Genomic DNA, 24,430 nt, shown 5'->3' with positions numbered 1-24,430 from the left:
ATATGAAGCTGAGAAGTTTGGTATGGATGTTGGAGCCGTACTGTACACTGTAAGTTGGATATACTTTACATGATCTTGCTAGAGCATTTTGAACAATCAAAAGTTGATATTGGTTCTTCAGGTGACTATTTATTGGTTTCAAATGGTATTTTGTTGGTTTTTATCTGGTACTGAAAGGAAATCAAGGTTGAGACGAGAATTACAGACACTATAAGTCCACCAATGCTTTAATTTGGAAACTTCATCTGTTGTTAATAGCAGATCCGGCAACAGAAAGTGGATCTGATATTGTCTTGATCTCATTTATAAAAGTGAAAAATACTAGAACCACCCTACTATATGGGTTCAATATTTAGAAGCCCCACAAAATGGATCCTCCACTATCAACTCCATACTTTCATATTTTGATATTTCCGGGCCCAATACTTTCATTTTTAGGGCTTCATAATGAAAATGTTTTTTTCGCTATGACAACTTTACCCTTTTCTATTTAAACAAGAATAAAATCAGTAGATATTTTCATTTCTAAATTTTCTTTCTCTCTCTTGCCTCTCTCTCGTCTGTGGAGAAACCATTTCTAGGGTTTTCTGAGATTTATTTTCCACCTTGCGAATTGATTTGATTCAATGGAGATTTCGTAAAAATCATTCATCGTTGATGGAGAAGATATCAGAGAAGATTCATTCACATGATTCATCATCATCGTCTTCATCTGATTCTGATAATGAAAGGGAAGTTAAACATCAGTCAGTACCTAAATCTTCATCAGCAAAAGGTGTTCATTCTTCTATTAATCGCCTCTTGGGAACGAAGAAACCTGTTAATCATGTCTTTGGTGGTGGAAAGCGTAAGAATCTCACTACTGATTTTTTGTAGATTTGTTTGGTAGTTTGGTGGTTGATCTAGGTGTTTTGAGGTTGAATTTTGAGCTTGAAGTTCTAGATTTGGTTTGATTTTGTTTGGATTTGAAATAATTTCTGATCTGGTTTTAGTGGACTTAGTTGCATGTCATTGGAGGTGAATAATGATTTGTTTTACTGTTAATTTAATGATGCACTTGATTGGGGTTTGTATGTAAAGTTGATGTCAATTCCTAGATGTTTAGTTTGTTTTGCTTGTCTGTGATCTTATCGAGGTTTGAGTGGCTGTAATTTCTGTGTTTTTGTATACTTAGATTAGGATGTATGAATCAATAAAATATTAAACATGTAAAAATTGAAGCTATATTGATCGGTATCTCACTTTGTAGTTGAACTGATTGATTTCGTCGATCTGATTAGATTTACGAAGGTAGAATTTGGGTATTACCAAGCTTGTTATAGCTGTATTTAAAAGAACTTGCAATATATATAACATAAACTTTATATCCCAGGATGTGTAACTAGCAGTTACACATCCTAGTAGTTACTGCTAGATCATCATCCAAACTGAATGATGGTCCTTTACTGAGAACAAGCTGGCCATAAAGCAACTGTTGAACAATGTTATCTAGTCATTTTAATATGCATGATATACCTTTTCATAAGAACTTTCAATATACATAACATAAACTTTATATCCCAGGATGTGTACCTAGCAGTTACACATCCTGCTAGTTACAGGTTTCGGATAACTAGCAGTTAGACATCCATATGCCAACATATATAGATACCTAGAAATGTGGAAATCACAATCAAATTTTATGGAGTCATGTTTACCTGAAGCTCACTCGACAACACCATCCTCATCTGCTTAACCACTTTTTTGGTATCATTATCAACACCACCACTCCCTGCAATCCACACGTACACGTAAACAATGTATATAGTTATTAAGATCCTTATTTTTCTGAAAATTCATTTGGTCAATATTGTCCTAGTAATTGAAAACAGAAACACTGAAGATATACTTTGCTTCATGTCTTAGCAATTGAAAATCAGAAACTTGCATTCATAGACAAGCATTATAAGATTATATTGAATTAAATTATCTTTTGCGAAGGTACAGAAGTATAGATTGACTTAAGGTAATGAGAATCACAGAACATGTAGCTTATTTGTTTGAGCAAGATTGTTACTGAAATTTGAAACAGTCAAGTTTGTTGAAGGTAAACTTCAAGACATGCATTTGTGTATTCCTTTTCAATCATCATAAGAGAATAGAATTACCGCAATAGCTAAAGAAACATAACATGTAGCTTATCCAACAAACACATTTCCGATGCCAGTGAACTTCCCTCTGCAAATAATTGATAAGACAAGTTAAAGATCACCATTACTTCACATATCAATTTGTTTACTTTACAGTCCACCTACATGTCTTTTTGAATTTGAGAGTTGAGAAATTATTTTGTTACGATATGGCCCAGAATTATTTTAGTAAAATTGGTTGGTTGATTTGTGAATGCTTAGATTTCTCGTTATGATTAATGTGTTGTGAATTTTCTGCTGCTGCAGCTGCTGATGTTTTCTTATGGAGGAACAAGAAGATTTCAGCTAGTGTTCTTGGTGGAGCTACTGTTACATGGGTTTTATTTGAATTGTTGGAATACCACTTGCTCACTTTGGTCTGCCACTGTTCTATATTGACTTTGGTTGTTCTGTTCATGTGGTGGAATGCATCTACCTTCATCCAAAAGTGAGTCGATTGATTGAGCGTTTGCAAGTTTTCCAATGGATTCTTTTCTTCTGGAGTTGTTTCCTATGAATTTGTTATTGTTCTTTTCGGGTCTCGCCCAAATATTCCTGGAGTCCATCTTCCTGAGGTAAAGAAGATCGAGAAAGTCATCAGCAGTGAAAGATCGAGAAGACTTCATCACCAGAAATTATTGAACATGTAAATTTCTTCTGTTGCAATCATTTTAATTCGATCAAAATAATTAGTGATAGATCTCAATATGGAATTCAAAAAATATTTTCATAAATCTCAAAAACTGAAAACTTCAATTTCATTTCGAGAAGATCGAGAAGACTATGAAGTAAACAAATTAATAGGTGAAATGATGGTGATATTTAACTTGTCTTGTCTCTTATTTGCAGATAGAAGTTCACTGGCATCGGTAAATCTAAGAGGAAACGCCTGGAAACAATATCCCTTGGTAACCACAATTCTACTGCAATACCCATATTATTGCGTACCTTCTAGTTACACAAGTTAAGTGGATGTGTAACTTCAAGTTACACAGACTAAATAAATGTGTTTTCTAGTTACACATGCTAATTAGATGTATAACTTTTACTTACACATACTGTTTGAATGTGTAACTTCTGTTTACATAGATTTTACTTACGTATAGTAATGGTTGTTATACTAATAATTTATGTGTAAAATTATTCTGTTACATTGTTAACCAGTGAGTTGTGTATTTTTTTCTCAGACGATAGTCAGAATCTCTTTGTTCGACTTTTTACTTGAAAATGTTGCATTCTTTCCATTAAGGTTGCATTCTTTTCATTATGGTTCGATTTTAGTTTGTTTATCTTGAATCTTGGCCTACAAATATGCAGTTTGATTAAAGAATTTGTGGTGGTGTTGATGGTGGAGGTGCAGGTTTTGGAAGAGGATGCGGAGGCAGTGGTGGTGATGGATCAGGTTTTGAGGATAATTTGGATTTGGAGTTAGTGGTGGTTTTTGATATGAAGCTGAGAAGTTTGGTATGGATGTTGGAGCCGTACTGTACACTGTAAGTTGGATATACTTTACATGATCTTGCTAGAGCATTTTGAACAATCAAAAGTTGATATTGGTTCTTCAGGTGACTATTTATTGGTTTCAAATGGTATTTTGTTGGTTTTTATCTGGTACTGAAAGGAAATCAAGGTTGAGACGAGAATTACAGACACTATAAGTCCACCAATGCTTTAATTTGGAAACTTCATCTGTGTTAATAGCAGATCCGGCAACAGAAAGTGGATCTGATATTGTCTTGATCTCATTTATAAAAGTGAAAAATACTAGAACCACCCTACTATATGGGTTCAATATTTAGAAGCCCCACAAAATGGATCCTCCACTATCAACTCCATACTTTCATATTTTGATATTTCCGGGCCCAATACTTTCATTTTTAGGGCTTCATAATGAAAATGTTTTTTTCGCTATGACAACTTTACCCTTTTCTATTTAAACAAGAATAAAATCAGTAGATATTTTCATTTCTAAATTTTCTTTCTCTCTCTTGCCTCTCTCTCGTCTGTGGAGAAACCATTTCTAGGGTTTTCTGAGATTTATTTTCCACCTTGCGAATTGATTTGATTCAATGGAGATTTCGTAAAATCATTCATCGTTGATGGAGAAGATATCAGAGAAGATTCATTCACATGATTCATCATCATCGTCTTCATCTGATTCTGATAATGAAAGGGAAGTTAAACATCAGTCAGTACCTAAATCTTCATCAGCAAAAGGTGTTCATTCTTCTATTAATCGCCTCTTGGGAACGAAGAAACCTGTTAATCATGTCTTTGGTGGTGGAAAGCGTAAGAATCTCACTACTGATTTTTTGTAGATTTGTTTGGTAGTTTGGTGGTTGATCTAGGTGTTTTGAGGTTGAATTTTGAGCTTGAAGTTCTAGATTTGGTTTGATTTTGTTTGGATTTGAAATAATTTCTGATCTGGTTTTAGTGGACTTAGTTGCATGTCATTGGAGGTGAATAATGATTTGTTTTACTGTTAATTTAATGATGCACTTGATTGGGGTTTGTATGTAAAGTTGATGTCAATTCCTAGATGTTTAGTTTGTTTTGCTTGTCTGTGATCTTATCGAGGTTTGAGTGGCTGTAATTTCTGTGTTTTTGTATACTTAGATTAGGATGTATGACAATAAAATATTAAACATGTAAAAATTGAAGCTATATTGATCGGTATCTCACTTTGTAGTTGAACTGATTGATTTCGTCGATCTGATTAGATTTACGAAGGTAGAATTTGGGTATTACCAAGCTTGTTATAGCTGTATTTAAAGAACTTGCAATATATATAACATAAACTTTATATCCCAGGATGTGTAACTAGCAGTTACACATCCTGTAGTTACTGCTAGATCATCATCCAAACTGAATGATGGTCCTTTACTGAGAACAAGCTGGCCATAAAGCAACTGTTGAACAATGTTATCTAGTCATTTTAATATGCATGATATACCTTTTCATAAGAACTTTCAATATACATAACATAAACTTTATATCCCAGGATGTGTACCTAGCAGTTACACATCCTGCTAGTTACAGGTTTCGGATAACTAGCAGTTAGACATCCATATGCCAACATATATAGATACCTAGAAATGTGGAAATCACAATCAAATTTTATGGAGTCATGTTTACCTGAAGCTCACTCGACAACACCATCCTCATCTGCTTAACCACTTTTTTGGTATCATTATCAACACCACCACTCCCTGCAATCCACACGTACACGTAAACAATGTATATAGTTATTAAGATCCTTATTTTTCTGAAAATTCATTTGGTCAATATTGTCCTAGTAATTGAAAACAGAAACACTGAAGATATACTTTGCTTCATGTCTTAGCAATTGAAAATCAGAAACTTGCATTCATGGACAAGCATTATAAGATTATATTGAATTAAATTATCTTTTGCGAAGGTACAGAAGTATAGATTGACTTAAGGTAATGAGAATCACAGAACATGTAGCTTATTTGTTTGAGCAAGATTGTTACTGAAATTTGAAACAGTCAAGTTTGTTGAAGGTAAACTTCAAGACATGCATTTGTGTATTCCTTTTCAATCATCATAAGAGAATAGAATTACCGCAATAGCTAAAGAAACATAACATGTAGCTTATCCAACAAACACATTTCCGATGCCAGTGAACTTCCCTCTGCAAATAATTGATAAGACAAGTTAAAGATCACCATTACTTCACATATCAATTTGTTTACTTTACAGTCCACCTACATGTCTTTTTGAATTTGAGAGTTGAGAAATTATTTTGTTACGATATGGCCCAGAATTATTTTAGTAAAATTGGTTGGTTGATTTGTGAATGCTTAGATTTCTCGTTATGATTAATGTGTTGTGAATTTTCTGCTGCTGCAGCTGCTGATGTTTTCTTATGGAGGAACAAGAAGATTTCAGCTAGTGTTCTTGGTGGAGCTACTGTTACATGGGTTTTATTTGAATTGTTGGAATACCACTTGCTCACTTTGGTCTGCCACTGTTCTATATTGACTTTGGTTGTTCTGTTCATGTGGTGGAATGCATCTACCTTCATCCAAAAGTGAGTCGATTGATTGAGCGTTTGCAAGTTTTCCAATGGATTCTTTTCTTCTGGAGTTGTTTCCTATGAATTTGTTATTGTTCTTTTCGGGTCTCGCCCAAATATTCCTGGAGTCCATCTTCCTGAGGTAAAGAAGATCGAGAAAGTCATCAGCAGTGAAAGATCGAGAAGACTTCATCACCAGAAATTATTGAACATGTAAATTTCTTCTGTTGCAATCATTTTAATTCGATCAAAATAATTAGTGATAGATCTCAATATGGAATTCAAAAAATATTTTCATAAATCTCAAAAACTGAAAACTTCAATTTCATTTCGAGAAGATCGAGAAGACTATGAAGTAAACAAATTAATAGGTGAAATGATGGTGATATTTAACTTGTCTTGTCTCTTATTTGCAGATAGAAGTTCACTGGCATCGGTAAATCTAAGAGGAAACGCCTGGAAACAATATCCCTTGGTAACCACAATTCTACTGCAATACCCATATTATTGCGTACCTTCTAGTTACACAAGTTAAGTGGATGTGTAACTTCAAGTTACACAGACTAAATAAATGTGTAGTTTCTAGTTACACATGCTAATTAGATGTATAACTTTTACTTACACATACTGTTTGAATGTGTAACTTCTGTTTACATAGATTTTACTTACGTATAGTAATGGTTGTTATACTAATAATTTATGTGTAAAATTATTCTGTTACATTGTTAACCAGTGAGTTGTGTATTTTTTTCTCAGACGATAGTCAGAATCTCTTTGTTCGACTTTTTACTTGAAAATGTTGCATTCTTTCCATTAAGGTTGCATTCTTTTCATTATGGTTCGATTTTAGTTTGTTTATCTTGAATCTTGGCCTACAAATATGCAGTTTGATTAAAGAATTTGTGGTGGTGTTGATGGTGGAGGTGCAGGTTTTGGAAGAGGATGCGGAGGCAGTGGTGGTGATGGATCAGGTTTTGAGGATAATTTGGATTTGGAGTTAGTGGTGGTGTTTTGATATGAAGCTGAGAAGTTTGGTATGGATGTTGGAGCCGTACTGTACACTGTAAGTTGGATATACTTTACATGATCTTGCTAGAGCATTTTGAACAATCAAAAGTTGATATTGGTTCTTCAGGTGACTATTTATTGGTTTCAAATGGTATTTTGTTGGTTTTTATCTGGTACTGAAAGGAAATCAAGGTTGAGACGAGAATTACAGACACTATAAGTCCACCAATGTGACGAGAACTACAGTCATTATATCTGTGTCATTCCCTTCTAGCTACTCATACAAGGTCTTTCTCAATTCGCTTGTTTGAACATGACTGTATATTATTTTCTCAGACGTCTTTACCTTTTTATTGTCAGCATAACTTGTCAACTAAAATGCGTTGCATTGTTAACTTCCTAGGGATACTCAGGATATGATACGGTCGGGAAACCTTAAACTTCGTTGTTCGGTTGGTGAAAGTTTAATGTTTACAAACAAGTTCACTGGCACATTAGTCAGTGTATCGAGATTCTGATAGAAATGTCTTTCTCCCCCTTTTGTTTTGTTTTGGGATATAATGTACTTGACTATGCAATGGTTTGCCTATATTTAATATATTAGTATTGTATAAATTTTGTTCTGGATAAGATATATATATTTGAGTGGCTATAAAATCGGTATTGTACGTTTTATGGTTGAGAAAAATAGTACTAAAATGTATTCGGTAATCTTAGGCTCAAGGTTATGTGACCGTTGAAGAAGTAGAGAGGCGTTTTTCCTGGTCATTCGGCCGTGCTACAGATGCTTTAATTTGGAAACTTTACTCGAAGTAAGTTTTCCGTTTTAGTTTTCAATTGATTTCCATTTTAGTTGACATGATTTTTCCTTGGTTTTCATTTCAAACCAATCAATCTGTTGAAAATTTGCAGGTATATGAAACCCATGGCCGTTTAGCTCTGGAGGCTGCGGACTTTTCGGAGTTTAATCAGGTTGGCTACTGATTTGCTGTAAGTTATCTGACCTTTATTGGATGTGTAACTATTAGTTACACATGCTAATTAGATGTGTAACTTCTAGGTACACAAGCTAAATGGATGTGTAGCTACCAGTTACACATGCTAATAAGATGTGTAACTTATAGATACACATCGCTAGATACACAGTCCCATGAAATAATGCATATTTTTGTTGTTTTTTTCCAGATTCGACACGTTTGGTGGTAGAGGTGGTGGTATAGGAACAGGTTTGTATGAGGATTTGAAACCAGTGGTGGTGTTCTATTGGAATAGGTATTGGAACAGGTATTCAACTTTCTCTTGCAAGCAAGTCATTATCTATACAAATCAGGCAGTCAGTTGAGTGATAAAATAAATGACTTCATGTATTGTAACTTATAGATACACATGCTAAATGGATGTGCAGGTACTAGTTACACATGTTAATAAATAGATGTGTATCTACTAGTTACACAAGCTAATTATATGTGTAACTTCTAGGTACACATGCTGATTGGATAGGATATAAAGTCTATGTTTCATCGTATGGATGCAATTTAATTTTTTTTTTGAGTTACTTTCTTCTTTTGAACTTGCCACATTGAAGTGCGTCAGTTTGCTATGAATTGCTAGTTTGAACTGTTCGTTCACTATAAATTATAAATTGCTGATTCAAATGTGAATTATGGTTTTCTTAACAGGATTTGTAGTGAGGACAAGCTTATGTCTTGAAGTCATTTCACAGCTGAAGGTGATGTTGAGTTCAAGGTTGTTCTTTTTGTTCCTCCAAAGGCTCCTCATGATCTGTGTGGGAGTTACTACATTGCCTAGGTACCTTAACTTTTTGATGGGTTTGATGTTTACATTTAGTGTTTTAATGAAGTCCGTTGTATTTAATTAGCTTGTATGCTTTCCGTAGTAATTAGGAAACATTTATAGCTAGTATTCAATTTAGATGTTTCATAGTAGAACATGTGATATACACAAGTTATTTATATGTGTAACTTCAAGTTACACATGTTATATGCTTGTGTAACTTCTAATTACACAAGTATGATGCATGTGTAACTCTAAATTACACTAGACATATGCATAAGTAACTTCTAATTACACATGCTAAAATGAACAAACTTTGCAACCAAAAATTACACATGCCAGTTACACAAGCTAGTTGGATGTGTAACCGCTAGATACACATGCTAGTTGGATGTGTAACTGCCAATTACACATGCTATTTCAGTGTGTTAAAGTTGAAAATATATTTGTCTCGTTTTCTGAAAAGTAGTATTGCTCTCTTACTGACAAGTTTAATGAGACTAATATTTTGGGTAAGGGTGGGTATGGATGTGTTTATAGAGCTCATATTGATGATGACAATCTCATTGCATCTTTCAAGAGATTGAATTGCAAAAGACAAGATGCAAAAACTGAATTTAAGGTTTACTCAACTTCATTTATAGAGATCATTGCAAAGTTTTCTTTTTCATTTTTTGGTCATTCTGATGTTAGACTGAATTCGAATTACAGAATGAAGTATATTCGTTGAGTAGTATTTGACATTCGACTATAATTTCCCTACTGGGTTATTGTATTTATGGCGAGACGAAGTTCATATTTTACCAATTGATCCATAATGGATCTATAGAAACTCAATTGCACGGCATAACTATTACTTTTTGAACGTTTTATGTCAGACATTACTGAAACTTGTAAAGGTTGACACTATTTTGATTGACATTACAGGACCTTCCCATGGATCGACTCTCACGTGGCACCTGCGAATGAAAATTTCTCTTGATACTGCAAGGTTAGTCCAGCATGCCTCGATTTATATGTTGTTTCTTATTCTTCGGTTGCCCGGAAATGTTGAACCCTTAACTCGTATTTTTACCGCAGAAATCAGTGGTTTGAAAATTATAACATTTGGTAATCATGCTTATGTTCTTTCCTTAATTTATTGAATTCCAATATGAATGTGTAACTGTTAGTTAAACTAGTCAGATGTATGTGAAAGTGAATATGTTGTTCATTTAATCTTATAAAAACTGATTGCTTGTTGTTATATTTCAGGATTTCGATAACTTCATAAAAGCTAATTGATTATATGTGATATCGGTCTCGCTGGAATTGGAGTTGATGTTGAATACACAAGTCAAATGCATGTGTCACTCTCAGTTACACTAGATAGATGCCTATGTAACTCTCAATTACACTAGACAGATACGTGTGTAACTTCCGGTTACACATGCTAAAAAATTGTTGTAAATAAATATTAAATTAATACATATATTTGTAATAATTTTGGGCTTAGTTTTAAATTTTATTTAATTAGGGGCTTAGTTTTAAATTTTATTTAATTATGGGCTTGACAATAAATAAAAGGGTATGAATGTCCTTTAATAACTCGGGACTTAGATTTAAATTTCTTTTAATTAAGGGCCTCATATTATGGGTTATCCATGGGTTGGGCCTGAGCCTAATTTCCCCTTTATAAAAATAGTGATTGATGAGTTACCTTGTTTGATATTAGACAGTTTTGTTCGAAGCTGAATTACATGTGTTGAGGAAGTTGCAGCGAACCTTTCTTCAATTGATTTCCATAGTTCATATGATGTTGATGCTCCAACAATGTAAGATATAACACTTCGAGAGATTGTTGATTGTATCCACAAAATTAATGTTTGATCTTCTTCAAATCAGCTAGTATTCTCAGGATTTATAGCGATCTTCATCTGCTCCTCTTACAGCATAAACATATTTGAGAGGACAAGGCTTAAATCCATCAATGTAACCTAAAGCATTATAACGTTTGAACAAAGGTAAAAGTAAAGCTTTCCAAGTAATGAAGTTATGTTCCTGAAGTTTAGAAGTAACAAGATTATATATTGTGTGAAGAGGAACTTTAGTAATTTGTGATTCCATGATTGAAAAATTTAAAAGAAAGCAAGAAAAACAAGAACAGTCGCAGAGCTTTAATGGCGGAAGCTTAAAAGAAAGAAAAAAAAAAGAAGAGGTTATCAGGCTGAATGGCTCTGATGCTCTGATACCATAGAGAAAAGCTACAAGAAGATAATGACACACTCTACACCTGAACTGAGAATAGAGTCTCAGTTATATACAGACAGGACTATCACATGACCGACTCTCTAGTATGTTACAGACAGGCTATCACACAGAACACGTAAGCTGTACGGACATAAAGGACTGAAGGCACACAAGAATAGGAAGAGGGCTGTGCAATTTTATCAGAATTGATTGGATCAGGAAAAGAGGGTTCATCCCGTTTATGCACCTTTCTTAGCTTTCGCTATAATCTGTATTCTAAATGGACTGACGACCACCAAATCATCAACAGTTAATTCCACTCCAAGAAAAAAGAGGGCTTAATTCATTTGATTTGGTATCTTACGCATCTCATAAATTACCTTAGATCAAACGAATATGCATTTCAGACTTTCAGTATTATCATAAATACCAAGGAAATCACTAAAGCCGCGGAAAACTATCTCGTAGTATCCTCTACAGAAGTCAAAAACACGTACCATTGATCTAGGACAATAAATGTTGGAACATCCATTAATGGGGTTGAGCAGCTATAATAGCCCAACTCTTCATCATCATGGTTGTTACGCCATTGGGGAGAAAATAATTGTTCCATATCCACACACACAAAAAACACACACACAATAACCTGTAAAAAAATATTGGCCAAGCAGCCAGTAAAAAGATGTCAGCAGAAAAACAGTGGGAACGGAACACTTACGGCAGCCAGTAAAAAGATGTCAACAGAAAACAATGGGAACGGAACACTTACAAAGGGGAAATGACTCATGGTTCCATCCGCAGACTGGATTCATCATTAATAATATTCCGAAGAGTAATCTAAGTTTTTATGACATGTGAGAATGAACACGAAAAAAACACAGCCAACAGAATAAAAACAATCACATACACATCTAAAAAGTACAAAATACTGGAGTGCCAAATCCTGCTGCTCAACAAGAAGGATTAAACCACCTATACATGAAGCAGCTTCAGCCGATAAACCACAAACTGCAATCATCTGTGAAGTTAAGAGATGATACAACACAAGTACGCCACCACTCCACGATCTTTTCCTTCCTTCTTTTGCTAGCATCAGAACTCCCGATGATTCTCGGAATACAATAAACTAAGAGATGATAAGACAGGACAGTCAGCTCAGCCTTCCAATAGAGGTAAGAAAAGAAAATACATATGCCCCCTTTCTCTGCTACCAAAAGAATATCTTTTGCAAACTAATAACATCTATATGCCGGATAGAAAAAACAAAGAATATGGATCATTATATCTTATTTCTCTGACTCCCTTCACATCCCCTAAATTAGAATTACACATCCTTCATCCCATCAACCTGATGCCACAGACTTCTCCGATGCTCTGTCTGCTGGTGTTTACAAATGACCACCGTTCAATATAATTTTCTTGCTTTAACTTGGATCATTGGTAACCCATCGGGGGCATTCCATATGCTGGCATCGGAGGCATTCCCATACCTCCCATGGGGGGTGGAGGACCATAACCTCCTCCCATCCCCCCGCCACCTCCCATACCGGGCATTGGTGGTGCAGGCAATGCAAGTGGTAGCAATTGAGCATACATGTTCTGCACAACAACGGGAAATGAAGATTTGTTCAACGAAGTATGGGATTACAGGGTAAGGTAATCATGACAGCTTATTACAATCTACCAAAGAAGGTGACAAAAAAATAAATAATAACAAGCTTGTTCCCACGTACCTGTTGTGCTACCATATCTTTCTCCTCCTGCTCTTTGACCTTAACTTCACTTTGGGCCGCAATTCTATCCTTAACCAGCTCATCAACTTTACCAGTGTACTCACGGATAAACTGTAGGAAGTGAAACAAGTCGAAACTAAGATTATTAAGTTCCAATTCAGCAAAAAGGTACTACTCTATTTGACAACTCAGTAAAATTTCCCATTTATTTTAATTTATCTACGAAGGGGAACATACTCGAATAAAAAAAAATTGAGATACTTGTTAGTACATAATAAAGTAATACCTCACAGTAGACAGCAGCAAGAACCTAAGATTAACAAGGTAGAGTATAGGTATAAAAAAAAGAGCAACTCACTTGCAATAGGTACGGGAAGGCAAAATCGATCATATTGTTCATCCAGGCAAGCTCAAGGGCAACATCAGGCCGGATTAAATCATAACAAACAAAGAGGCATGATGCAAAGCACTCCTTTTTACCCTGAATGGACATCAAAATAGAGCATCAGTACATATTCTAACATAATAAAAACCCACACTAAACGGCCAGAAAATTATCCGTTCTAACATGTTTCAACAACGGTAAAGTCCAGACAACAGATGTGTTATACCATTACAGGCACATGCAAGTCCTTCTACAAAAGCACCTTCGACAAGGATATATAATGTACTTGATTACAATTTAAAAGATTCCACAGCGCACTTTTTTTCGAGCCTCACAAGATTAGCGAATGCCAGATGAAGCACCAGTTTTTTTTAAAAAAAAAAGGAGAACAGCTCATAGCAATAAATCTCGCAGGTATATTAAAGATAAAAGTACATTTGGATCAGTTACCTGTTCAATGAAATACACGAGCAACTCCTCTGAAAGCTCACGATAACCAGATTGAGAACATGTCTCCATGGCATCTTTGTAAAGGTTGTCCTTCTTTGACAATGCAATGGACTGCCTCCACCTACCTGCTTTCTTGTAAATATAGGCAGCTATTCTTCTCATTTCAAGAAGCTCGTGTTTCTCAACCTATTCAAACATGTATTATTAGTGTTTGCAAAGAAAGATTCAGCCACATGAGATGGAAAGCAGGTACTCTACAAAGATTATCATAGGTCTTAACCTTTTGTGCAAGGCCTATCTGATCAAAATTATCATGCATGTCAATTGATTCGCGCAGCCTATCATAGTCTTCCTCCTCGACGTAGATTTGATTCAACGCCTCATTCACAGCAGAGACATTGTTGCTCTGAACGGCAACCATGTATGGTTTCACAAGGAGCAGGTGACCAGCCTAAAACACAAGAGAGATATTACCAAGAGTGCAAAAGAAAGATCACCAGGATAAAAACAAATCGTCAAAGACAACCAAAATCAGCTAACTGAACAACTACATACCTTGCGCATTATGTCTACAACACGAGTATGGTCCACACGAAGAGCGAGCACATTGAGCATATCATTAATAAGATCAGGGTGTTCTTGCAAGTAAAAGTGGACCGCCTTGTAGTATAGTTCCACATTTGCAACTTTAACTGCCACATCTTTAAATTGCATGTGATCCCATGCTTCTGGAGAATGATTCATGATGGTGGTTGCAGCATTGTCGAATTCATCATACTGTATGTATAAATATACTAATTCCTTCCAGTGTTGTTGCTCATCGCATGCTCTAATAAGCTTGGGAATATTGAGACGGGTTGAGAACAGCTTGATATGTTCCATGAGCTTCTCTGGACGATACCTGGCATATAGGACTCCTAACTCGGTAAAGATACCCATATGTGCACGCTCCAAACCTAGACCGCTCTCCATTAGAGAAATTAATTCGTTGAAGCAGCCTCTGTTCTGATAGAATTGACTGACCTCCTCCAAGTCATCCACCTAAATATCACATCGACAACTCGGGTGTAAATGTTGTATCTAAATGGTAACATTTGCTAAGATAAGACTTTAGAATGAAAATTCAAACACAGAATGGATAAAACAAGTCACCTGTATGATGATGTTGAGCCCACATATCTGAGCCAAACGGAATTCCTCGGCATCAACACAGGCAAAGCAAATTTCCTTCCATGTCTTTGCACTGTTGGCCTTACGAGCTGCATCAACAGCACCTTGGAACTGTCTAAGCTTAACAAGACAAACTGCCAGCTTGGCCCAGTTGGAAATGAAAGCAAATATGATCTTGGCAGCCTCATAGAGTTCTTCATCATATAACCGATCACCAACACTTTGGAGATTAGCAACATTCGGCATTAGAATAAACTCTTCAATATCACCCAACCTATCAATCTTAGCATATGCATAAATAAGCTCACTGTCCACCTTAGGCTCCTTGGACTTTTGTCTAACCATCAAGAGGTACTTCACTAGATCATGATACACATTTGCATCCTCGGAAGCCTTAATAACATCTAAGAAATGAGTGGCATCATCAGCACGGATGAATGACTCAATAGCCTCGCTCACTAAACCCTCCCTGAGCTGGGCCTTGGCCACCTGACTCCAAACAGCATCTTCTTCAACACGGAATGCAAACTCCTCAGCTCGTTCAATGCTTTGAATATTATCCAAAAGAACGTTCACAGCCTGGACATTCAAGTTGAACTTCTTGAAAATGGCAAATGCTTCTTCAAACAGTTGAGCTTCCACAGCCACCTCCCCAACAGCAGGTCCATCGAAATTGTCCAGCCTATTGATGTAATCCATAACTCTAGACGCATCTGCTTTAATGGCTGTCAGAATCAAAAGATTTTGCAGATTAAAGTTTCCACTGAAAGCAGAGTTTTGAAGTACGATTTTTTCAAGCAGCTCAATTAGCTCGTGTGGAAGATCAGCTGTCATGAAAGCTTTGACTGCCGCAGAAACTTGCTCTGGGCTCTTGCTTTCAGGCAAGGCAGTGGAAACTACTTGATCAATTAGCTGTCTTCTATACTCATTTTCAGGGTTAAGAACCAAATCCCAGAGGTCTGAATCCATCCTCTCCACCACATACCTGACACAAAAATCAGGATTAGTTGCCAACCAACAAGCAGACACATATATAATTGTAAGCACTGAGCTACCAAAAAAACAAACCTGGCTTGCAATTTGAACAAGGAATTCTTGTTTGTGACATTGATAAGTTCACTGTCACACTGTCCTCTACGGTAAGCAACAACTGCCAAGGTTGGGTCCCTTTTTTCACAATATTTACCAACTACGCGTGAATCATAGTATGGATTGGTGGTGAGGAAATGCTCAGGATTGTTGTTGCTATCAATGATAATTTTACCCAGGGCATTATGAACATGCACATCTTGACTCCCTTCACTTACAAGATGCTCCAGGAACTGGGTCAGTAAGCGAAGACGATTCCTGCAGCCATAAGCACAGTATAAGGGCACTGACGGAACAACAAAAGAGAATGATATGGCGGATAGAGAAGAAAAAATTACCTCTTCTCACATTCATCCACAAGGGGCTCCACTGGGAGAAGTGAACGAACAGAAAGAATAAGTCCTTTGATGAAATCTTCAGGGCATTCATCATCCAAAAGCTGCCCTACAACTAGAGGAGCATTCCCTGGATTGACCTATTAAACAACAAGGTATAAGACACACAGTTGATTTCCTAATAGCTTAGTAAAGCATATGAGCAGAGTTGGTTTGTATATTAATTACTAGCAAAACTGAAGATAATTTTTACCTTTTGTACATAACCCTCAATGTACCGCAGCATGTTGTTAGTGTAGAGGTAGTGGGTGAGGTCAGGAACGAAACCAAAACGATCACAGACATTAATTAATGGACGTGCATCTGGAAGTTTGGCCTCCATAAGGAAATTTTTGGTCTTCTCAGCATCATAGAAGTTTGATTCTCTTGTCACACGTTCAACCTCCTTAATTTGTCCAGTCTTAGCAGCAGCTTCAATGTACTTGAAGTGAATTTCAGGATCCTCACTGTATCAAGAACCAGGATAACAGTGAACCACAGAAAGAAAGAAAAGCAGCAAACCAAACTTAAGAGCAGAACTAGTTACCTGGAACTCAAGTACGATCCCAAGAAGAAGTATAAACCTTCATAAGACTTGAATTGCTCAAAGAGTTTTATGCACGCCTCAACACCCAACTGCTCTGAATATTCCTTGGCAGTCTGTTCAGGTGTGTCAGTCAAGCCTTTGTTGTAGATTAAGAAATTGATAACAAAATACAAAACCATAAGCAGAAACGCACCTGCACAATTATCTGAAGATTTCCTCTCAGATTAACAAGTAAAAGGTCCTTCATGCACTCCAGAGCCCATTCCTTGGAAAGAGTCCCAAAGAACTCTACAAGTGACTGCAACGCACCACAAAAATTGCATCAGATTACACCCCTTCAATAAATCAGTAGAAATGCAAGCATTAGAATACACAAACCTGTGGCTCAATCGCATGTGTATTCACAATAACTCGTTTGATGTCAGGCAACTCTGCATAATGCTGCAGGAATAGCCATCATTAACATAAGGAAAAATCTTAGACCTCCATATGACCACAAAAAAAAGGCAGAATCCAAGATATATTACCTGGAGAGCACGGACATACAGTCCAGCTTTTTCACAAAGCTGAGCAACGCGAGGACGGTCGTAGTGACTGAACATGCCATTGGCCAAGATCGCATCCGCTACATTTGGAAAAGTAACTAGATTGATCTCCAGGACCTGAAATGAATACCATATACAAATTACTAAAAAAACGATGAGACCAAGTGAATACACACAAGAAAAGAAAAATTCAGATATGGAAGACCAAAAACATGTATATAACCTTTGTCTGTAGAAAACCATGCTCTGGCAAATTCGGCTTCAGAACATCCAATAGAAAGGCTGTTGCCTCACGAATCAGGTTCCGCTATAACAGGAAAGCACAAAAGAAAAATCTTAGCTTCTAACTCTAAGCTCAAAATTTACATCATGAAAAAGGAGCCCATTATAGAATGAAGCCCAAACACCAAGTAACAGAAGTCGGACAAATTTTACAGCCTGAATATTGCAATATGAAATTGAAAATACTTTTGTTAATTTAAACTTCTTAAACAACAGAAAAAAGAAAAGAACCTGTAGGAAAAGATCGGTGATTGTGTTATAATCAACTGGACATCCACCTTCCATTTGAGACATCATCAAAGCAAAATTGACAGCTCCCTGTCAACCGGAACATGTACAAGGTAAAGTTATCCATCACAGAAAACTATTGAGCAGAAGTACGTTGATCAGTTGCAGGTAGACGTGATATACCTGGGGGTCTGATCGCAGAATTGTTTGCAGGAGGAATAAATAATCAGGTGTGTATCCAACCTGCACATGTATGAAAATACAAGTATTGGTAATAGCCAGCCGATAGTGAATCAGTAAGATGGAAATTTAACTTGATACATCTTCCCATCTAAAATATATTTTACACAACTGGCCATATCCCTCTACTTGGGCAGAAAAGAGACCTTTGACATCTTTATAATGAGTTAAAACATTGATTAATCTTTATAATGAGTTAAAACATTGATTAATGATGACTTCTATTTTCTTTTGACAGAATCAATGACCAGGATTGTATCTCTTCAACTACTCCTGTCCTTGGAGAGCAGCATCTAAAAAAAAGGGCTTCCGATAGAAGTGGGAAAAATTTAACTATGACTTAATTCCCAATGTCTATCTGTAACAGGATTAACTGGAATTCTATAATTAATTGGAAAATCTGCACTAACTTCATATGGTGATGGTAAGTATGTAAAGCACCCTTATATGAACACAATACCTGCTTCGAGTAGATGAGAATTTTATCAAATTCCCTTCGTTCAGCAAAGGCCGCAACAACTTTAGGAGTAGCTCTAGCCTTGATGTATATCTTCAGTGCAAGATCATTATCCACAGTCTACAATCGAAATCACGTGGAAGTATTAGAAAAAGATGACACCTATATATATAGGCTTATCATGTAAAACAGAAGTTCAAAACTGAGACTATTGGATGGGAGACTTTAGTGGTAAGCAAATATAGTACATAACAAGACAAAGTTTCAGCTTTAACTATACTATACCTTCACAAGGTCTCCAAGTTCCTCACTGCATTCAAGTTTATCCTCAGCCAACCAATTCTCCAAAAGATTCTTTTTGTTCTGATTCACAACAAGTCGTGATAACTCCAGTGATTCAAATGCATTGAGCTTTCCTCTGGTTAACAATGTCCCGAAGTACTGCAGAAGTGGGGGAGTTTGCCCCGCTTGAACAGGAACGCTCTGCAATAAAAAAGTCATAATTGTGATCATGTGATAGACCTTCTCCTAACTTGTAAGCAATCACAGAACAGGTGCCCGCTTCAATTTAAAAATGAAACAGCCAACAGGAATAATCAAAGGCAATAGCATAACAGGAGCACAGGACAGACAATAAAACTCCATGAGAAGAATTTAATTGCTTTCACTAAGAAGAATCTTAGATATGCCTCCTTAAAAAAAAGATACCTGAAATTTGGCAACAGTGTCTGGAGTACGCAGGATACCCTGTGGGGATTCTGCAGCAAGCTCTGCAGCCTCCTTGTATTTTGTCTGAGAGAACAATTCTTGGAAGCGCTGGACAACCTGGTATACAAGGATAATAACAGAAAGTGAATATCCAATGGTCAAAGGAGGCATCATTAACTGCAAGTTTGACTATCTTATTATACCCTTACAAATTGCTATTGAATTGTTAGGATCATTTGCTCATCGAAGAGACAATAAACTTGAACATGTAATTCCTATGCTCGCGTTAACCACTTATATAAACTATAATTATACGGACATCTGTAAACAAGTTTGAGTAGTTCTCTCTGTAAAGTCATTTCTAGAAGATGGCATAAGATGGTTTATTCTATGTATGCCAATGTTTTGCATGGGATAAATTCCCATCTAGCCCAAAGGCAGTATAAAAGAACAATCAGGTTTACAACCACATTCAGCGCATGCATTAATTGCTAAGCCAAGCAAATATAAGGAAGGTTCACTCCTCTCATCCAGTTACCGTTTACAAGATAAACAAGTATGTGTGACAGGATTCACTCACCAACTTTTCTGCCCCAGGAAGGTTTCCCCTTTTGGCAAGATTTACAGCAAGTTCAAGATTGTTTAACTGCAGCAGTCACCAGATGAAAGAATTTTGAGATGAGACTGAAATTTGGTTTCTCATTATAGTACACAAAAGAGATGCCACAAAGATCAGACCTGGCCGCTGACAAAAGGCACAATAGTTGCCTCATTAACAGTAGCAAGCAGAACTTGTCCACGCCGATTCACAGCATAAAAGCCTCCTACAGATGAAGCTTCCGCCGTCAAAAATATAGGATCTGGACTAATTCTGTTCCTGTAAACTGCTGTAGCTGTCTCGAGATCATACACAAATAAAAGCCCAAGCTTTGTAATCACATAGATCAAGCTGTACTTATGTGATATCTGTAAACATGAGAAGCAGATATCATAACACTGGTACAGTCATATAAAGAAGCAGTATAAATATCTGGAGACCACGGTATAAGAATTTAACCTGCATTGACACCGGAAAGTCATCAGCGAAATCTGGAGGAAAGAAAAGATCTGCTTGTTTCTTTGAAAAAGCTGGTTTGCCTGTTATAATAAATATCACAAGATTAGAACCAGGAAACACTAACAGTAGGTTCAACATTCAACATACGAGAAAGAGCAAGTGAACTGAGAACATTGACAATGACTGGTGCACAATGACTCTCCTAGATATACATTCCATATTCATTCCAGAAGGCTAAAGAGAAACCGAAACAGAACAACATGCAAATTAACATGATCTGGAAAAGGGTTATGAGAGATAGATCATTGATGCTTTCTACTATGTATTGTTGTTGTTTTTACTTATGTAGCACTTGTTCTCTATGAAACAACCTCAATGGTATTATTTAAGCACATCTGCTTCATACAATCAATATTCAAACACCGCTACACAGCCATACTAATCCCCTAAATAAAGATAGTGAGTGGAGCAGTGTGAAGCTAAATTTGACTATAACTGTAAAAAAATAGGAGGAGAACAAGGATAAGCAGACCTGGCTGGGCACCAAGCTCAATCACATGCAATTTTGACGTAATTTGCCCAGCATTGGTGGTCTTCGTGGCAAAACAGATGAGAGTAAAAGGGTTTTCATTCCCTGGAATCTGTGCACAATATGCAAATTTAATATCAAAAATTGTGATCATATTGTATTAACTATTTAGATTAAAGCCAACAAGCCTTCCATTCAACGGTGAAACTCAAATCAGCTCCGAAGTTAAATACACCACAAACATAATTTTAACGAAAAATGCAAACCGGTTTCGTTTTTTACTTTCATCATATACCATTCTGTTCCTTAAATTATAAAAGATCAATGAATACAAAAAAATGCAACCTACTTATAGATTGTTAATTCCATTATACAATAGAAAAACAGTTCTAAAATCAAAATACGTATAACGAACAGAAAAGTCACAGTTCCCAGTGGACACTGTATGCTGCTAAATCGAGTGAAAACGAATTATGGGCTCTAATGGTAGCACTATTTTAGTATACAGTTGATCAGTTGAAAGTTAAAGCTTACAAGGAGTTGATTCTCTTTCAGAAATAACCTAACTCTAACAGAAAGCTGACAGAAAGGAATTCTTCTCTATCTTTGATAATGTGTTGAATTGTCAGAGCAACTACTAACAGCAGAAAAGAAATTGACGATTGGCAACTCCTAACTTTTGAATTGAAGATAACTTTTGAATAGAACATTGATGATCATAATTAAGTCAATGGATGGAAAAGAACTCAGGGATCAAAAGTTAAGGGTAAATCATGCATGTGATTCACTAAACACGTTGAGCAAAAACAATAATAAATAATGAAACAAAAACAAAATACTGGGCGAGACTCTAGCCTATAATCAAGATCCATATTGAGAAGAGCAGTGAGAAGAGAAATACCTTATGTGAAGCAAAAGATGCAGCATGAGCTTCAAGCGACTGACTTCGTTGCTGTTCCACAGAGAAAAGCTGCATGTTTCCTTTGACAAGTTGCGGCCTCTACAAACAAGAATTCAAATGGAAAAAGCTGAAATAACTCCAGAGTAGATGCAATAAACTAAGACCCACTTGGAACCAGTTGGAAATATATTTTAAAATTAGAAAGAAAGCAATATTGAATATCGCCAAATACCTCAGGTGAACCGGGTGCAATTCCAATCAAAACCAACCATTTCTCGGAAGGATCACATCTGTAGTTGATTATTTGATTACTTGCCAAATTGGCTGTTCTATCAAACATCTTTACAGGATCTGATTCACCTGTATATGAGATGCAACCAAATCATGTTATGGATACCAAAACAATATTTCATTAGCTAATATACTACAGAAGTAAAAGTATAAGTATTCTGAGAGAGAAAGATAGTAGTTACCTTCAATTGACCAATGATATACCGAGGTTTGAGTGACCAGGCCTAACATTTTTGGGGAAATCCACTTCCAAAAGACAACCTAAAACACAAACAAAGATTGTAATTAATCCAGATGCAAGTTAAACCCAAAAGACCAAATAAGCAGTAATTAATAAAACCTAAAAGACCAAATAAGCAGTAAATGCATGTTACTGCAGACAGTAAAGACACAAAGAAAATGTTTACCTGTTCAGGCATTTGATGGGACTTCATTTTCGCTTTCATTTCAATGTTGAATATTTGTAGGTGATCCTGAGTAGTTCCCGGAAGTTGAGCTTCAAATAGAATGTAAGAACTCATTAGCCACCGTTTAACGTGAAAGTGCTCAATGCAGAGCACCTACCAGACCAATAATACGCATAAAACTTCTTTTGTGCTACAGAAACTCTAGCCAGCAAATCAAAATTAAGAAATGGGATAGCGAACAAATGATCTGACGCTTGACGCCCCCATACGCATCAAAAACATGTTTGCAGGAGAGATAACACTGCATATCCAAAAATTAAAAGCAGAGAGAGGGATCTTAATGACTATATCTCGGTCAGTTGATATATGTCTGTTAGCATTCCATTGGTTGAGAAAAGCGCTTCAAAACCACTGATACAAACCAGTAAATGTAATCATGTATCGTCAAAGCCACGAACGAGTTTCCTACTGAAAACATTCAATTCAATTTGACTGTTGGCGTACAACATATTTATTTTTCCTTTCATCTCCGTCAAGTTTTATCCTTAAGCAACTGAATGACCTTCTTAGATCTAGTTATACTTGAACATTAAGGATTAAATACAGAAAGACAACAAGGATTTGCGACCAACCAGAGAACCAAACACAAGAAACACCATTGGCCAATAATTAACCTAACCACTTGCATAACTGAGCAAATTAATGATTCTAAACATTTCAAAGAATAGCATCATACCTTTCAAAGCAAGAATTCTGGAATTAGGATTCATCAAAGCCGAGTCCGCGGTGATAGGCCTTCTTAGTGGTTGATTAGGCATGCTCATATCAATAATAACAACACTATTCTGTGGTGATGTCTCCCTTACACATATGTACTTATCCGATTCCATAGTAACATGAGTAAACGTAATGAATTGTGGAGTAATGCCAATTGACGGTAACTACAAACAAAAAAATGAAACACACAACGTTAACAACATATATTTTCACTTTCCACAACCCTAAATAATCACAATCAGACAGAATTTCAGTAAAATTATTAAGCGATCCACCATTGAGTAATGAGATCATGATGAATCGTACAGATCTGAACAGATCCAAAAATACAATCAAGGTTCAAACCCAGAATTCCACGAAAAATCGCTAAAAAGTGAAGCAAATGTAGCATAACAAAGATCTAGGGTTAACTAATTACAACCTAAATTCACCACATATTTAATCGTAAACCTAACGCAAAAACACAATTTAGTTCGTTCAGATCGTCAACACAGCAATACACGAGTCAAAAAAACACCGATATTATGTCCAATTCAGCTTTACAAAGCATAAATCGAGAAGAGAAGAAGATGGAGATTGAAAAGAAAATAGAGAATTTGAAAAGACTCACAGTCAAGGCCTCCTTCATGGTGATAGGAGCATTAGCAGCAGCCATGGTGTCTAGATCGACACTAGAGACAACTACTAGATTGGTTTCAAATGGAGGATACAAAACCCTCAAAACGAGGGTTCAGAACCAGGATCTATACTCAGAGAAACTACAAAACTACTACTGATGAGATCTGAAACTGCCGTAGAAAAACTTTATCACCCTCCGACTCAGAGAAAGAGAGAGAAGAAAGGGGAAGAAGAAGACTATAAATGAGAGTGGTGGAAGGAACGAAAGGGGACTTTTACTTTTGTTTTGTTTTGTGTTTAGTTAAAATGCGCTGGAATTTTTCTGGTTGACACAACCAGGCCATGGCCCTTCGTTTTGAAACCAGTACGGCGCTACAGCTTAGACGTTTTATAGTGTGCGATGG

The 24,430-nt window shown here is 36.3% G+C and overlaps 2 protein-coding genes and 1 pseudogene across 2 annotated transcripts; 2 read left to right on the top strand and 1 right to left on the bottom strand.

Annotated features, from left to right (window-relative positions):
- The first annotated feature begins 2 nt into the window (after positions 1 to 2).
- On the top strand, positions 3 to 3,600 carry LOC113312431 (reticulon-like protein B1). Its single transcript, XM_026561183.1, has 6 exons — positions 3 to 49; positions 633 to 847; positions 2,436 to 2,616; positions 2,707 to 2,743; positions 3,018 to 3,037; positions 3,486 to 3,600. The coding sequence occupies exons 1-6, from the start codon at positions 3 to 5 to the stop codon at positions 3,598 to 3,600; spliced, it is 615 nt and encodes a 204-aa protein (XP_026416968.1).
- Positions 3,601 to 4,237: 637 nt separating this feature from the next.
- Positions 4,238 to 8,627, top strand: LOC113312430 (annotated as a pseudogene).
- Positions 8,628 to 11,747: 3,120 nt separating this feature from the next.
- LOC113313492 (clathrin heavy chain 2-like) lies at positions 11,748 to 24,284 on the bottom strand. Its single transcript, XM_026562274.1, has 31 exons — positions 24,019 to 24,284; positions 23,368 to 23,572; positions 22,632 to 22,720; positions 22,407 to 22,485; positions 22,166 to 22,293; positions 21,934 to 22,032; positions 21,036 to 21,144; positions 20,504 to 20,583; positions 20,185 to 20,412; positions 20,027 to 20,092; positions 19,447 to 19,563; positions 19,024 to 19,221; positions 18,742 to 18,858; positions 18,225 to 18,284; positions 18,045 to 18,131; positions 17,755 to 17,838; positions 17,514 to 17,648; positions 17,365 to 17,427; positions 17,180 to 17,284; positions 16,987 to 17,099; positions 16,654 to 16,906; positions 16,404 to 16,540; positions 16,045 to 16,323; positions 14,959 to 15,961; positions 14,362 to 14,847; positions 14,087 to 14,257; positions 13,807 to 13,992; positions 13,330 to 13,452; positions 12,972 to 13,082; positions 12,008 to 12,837; positions 11,748 to 11,884 (listed from the first exon to the last, which is right to left on the bottom strand). Exons 1-30 carry the CDS (start codon positions 24,061 to 24,063, stop codon positions 12,673 to 12,675), a joined length of 5,121 nt encoding a protein of 1,706 aa, XP_026418059.1. The 5' UTR covers positions 24,064 to 24,284; the 3' UTR covers positions 11,748 to 11,884; positions 12,008 to 12,672.
- Between the last annotated feature and the right edge of the window lie 146 nt (positions 24,285 to 24,430).

Source organism: Papaver somniferum, chromosome 9 (assembly GCF_003573695.1).
Source record: "Papaver somniferum cultivar HN1 chromosome 9, ASM357369v1, whole genome shotgun sequence".
Taxonomy (NCBI): Eukaryota; Viridiplantae; Streptophyta; class Magnoliopsida; order Ranunculales; family Papaveraceae; genus Papaver; species Papaver somniferum.
The sequence above is the reverse complement of the archived record's forward strand: the minus strand, read 5'-3'. Positions and strand labels throughout refer to the sequence as shown.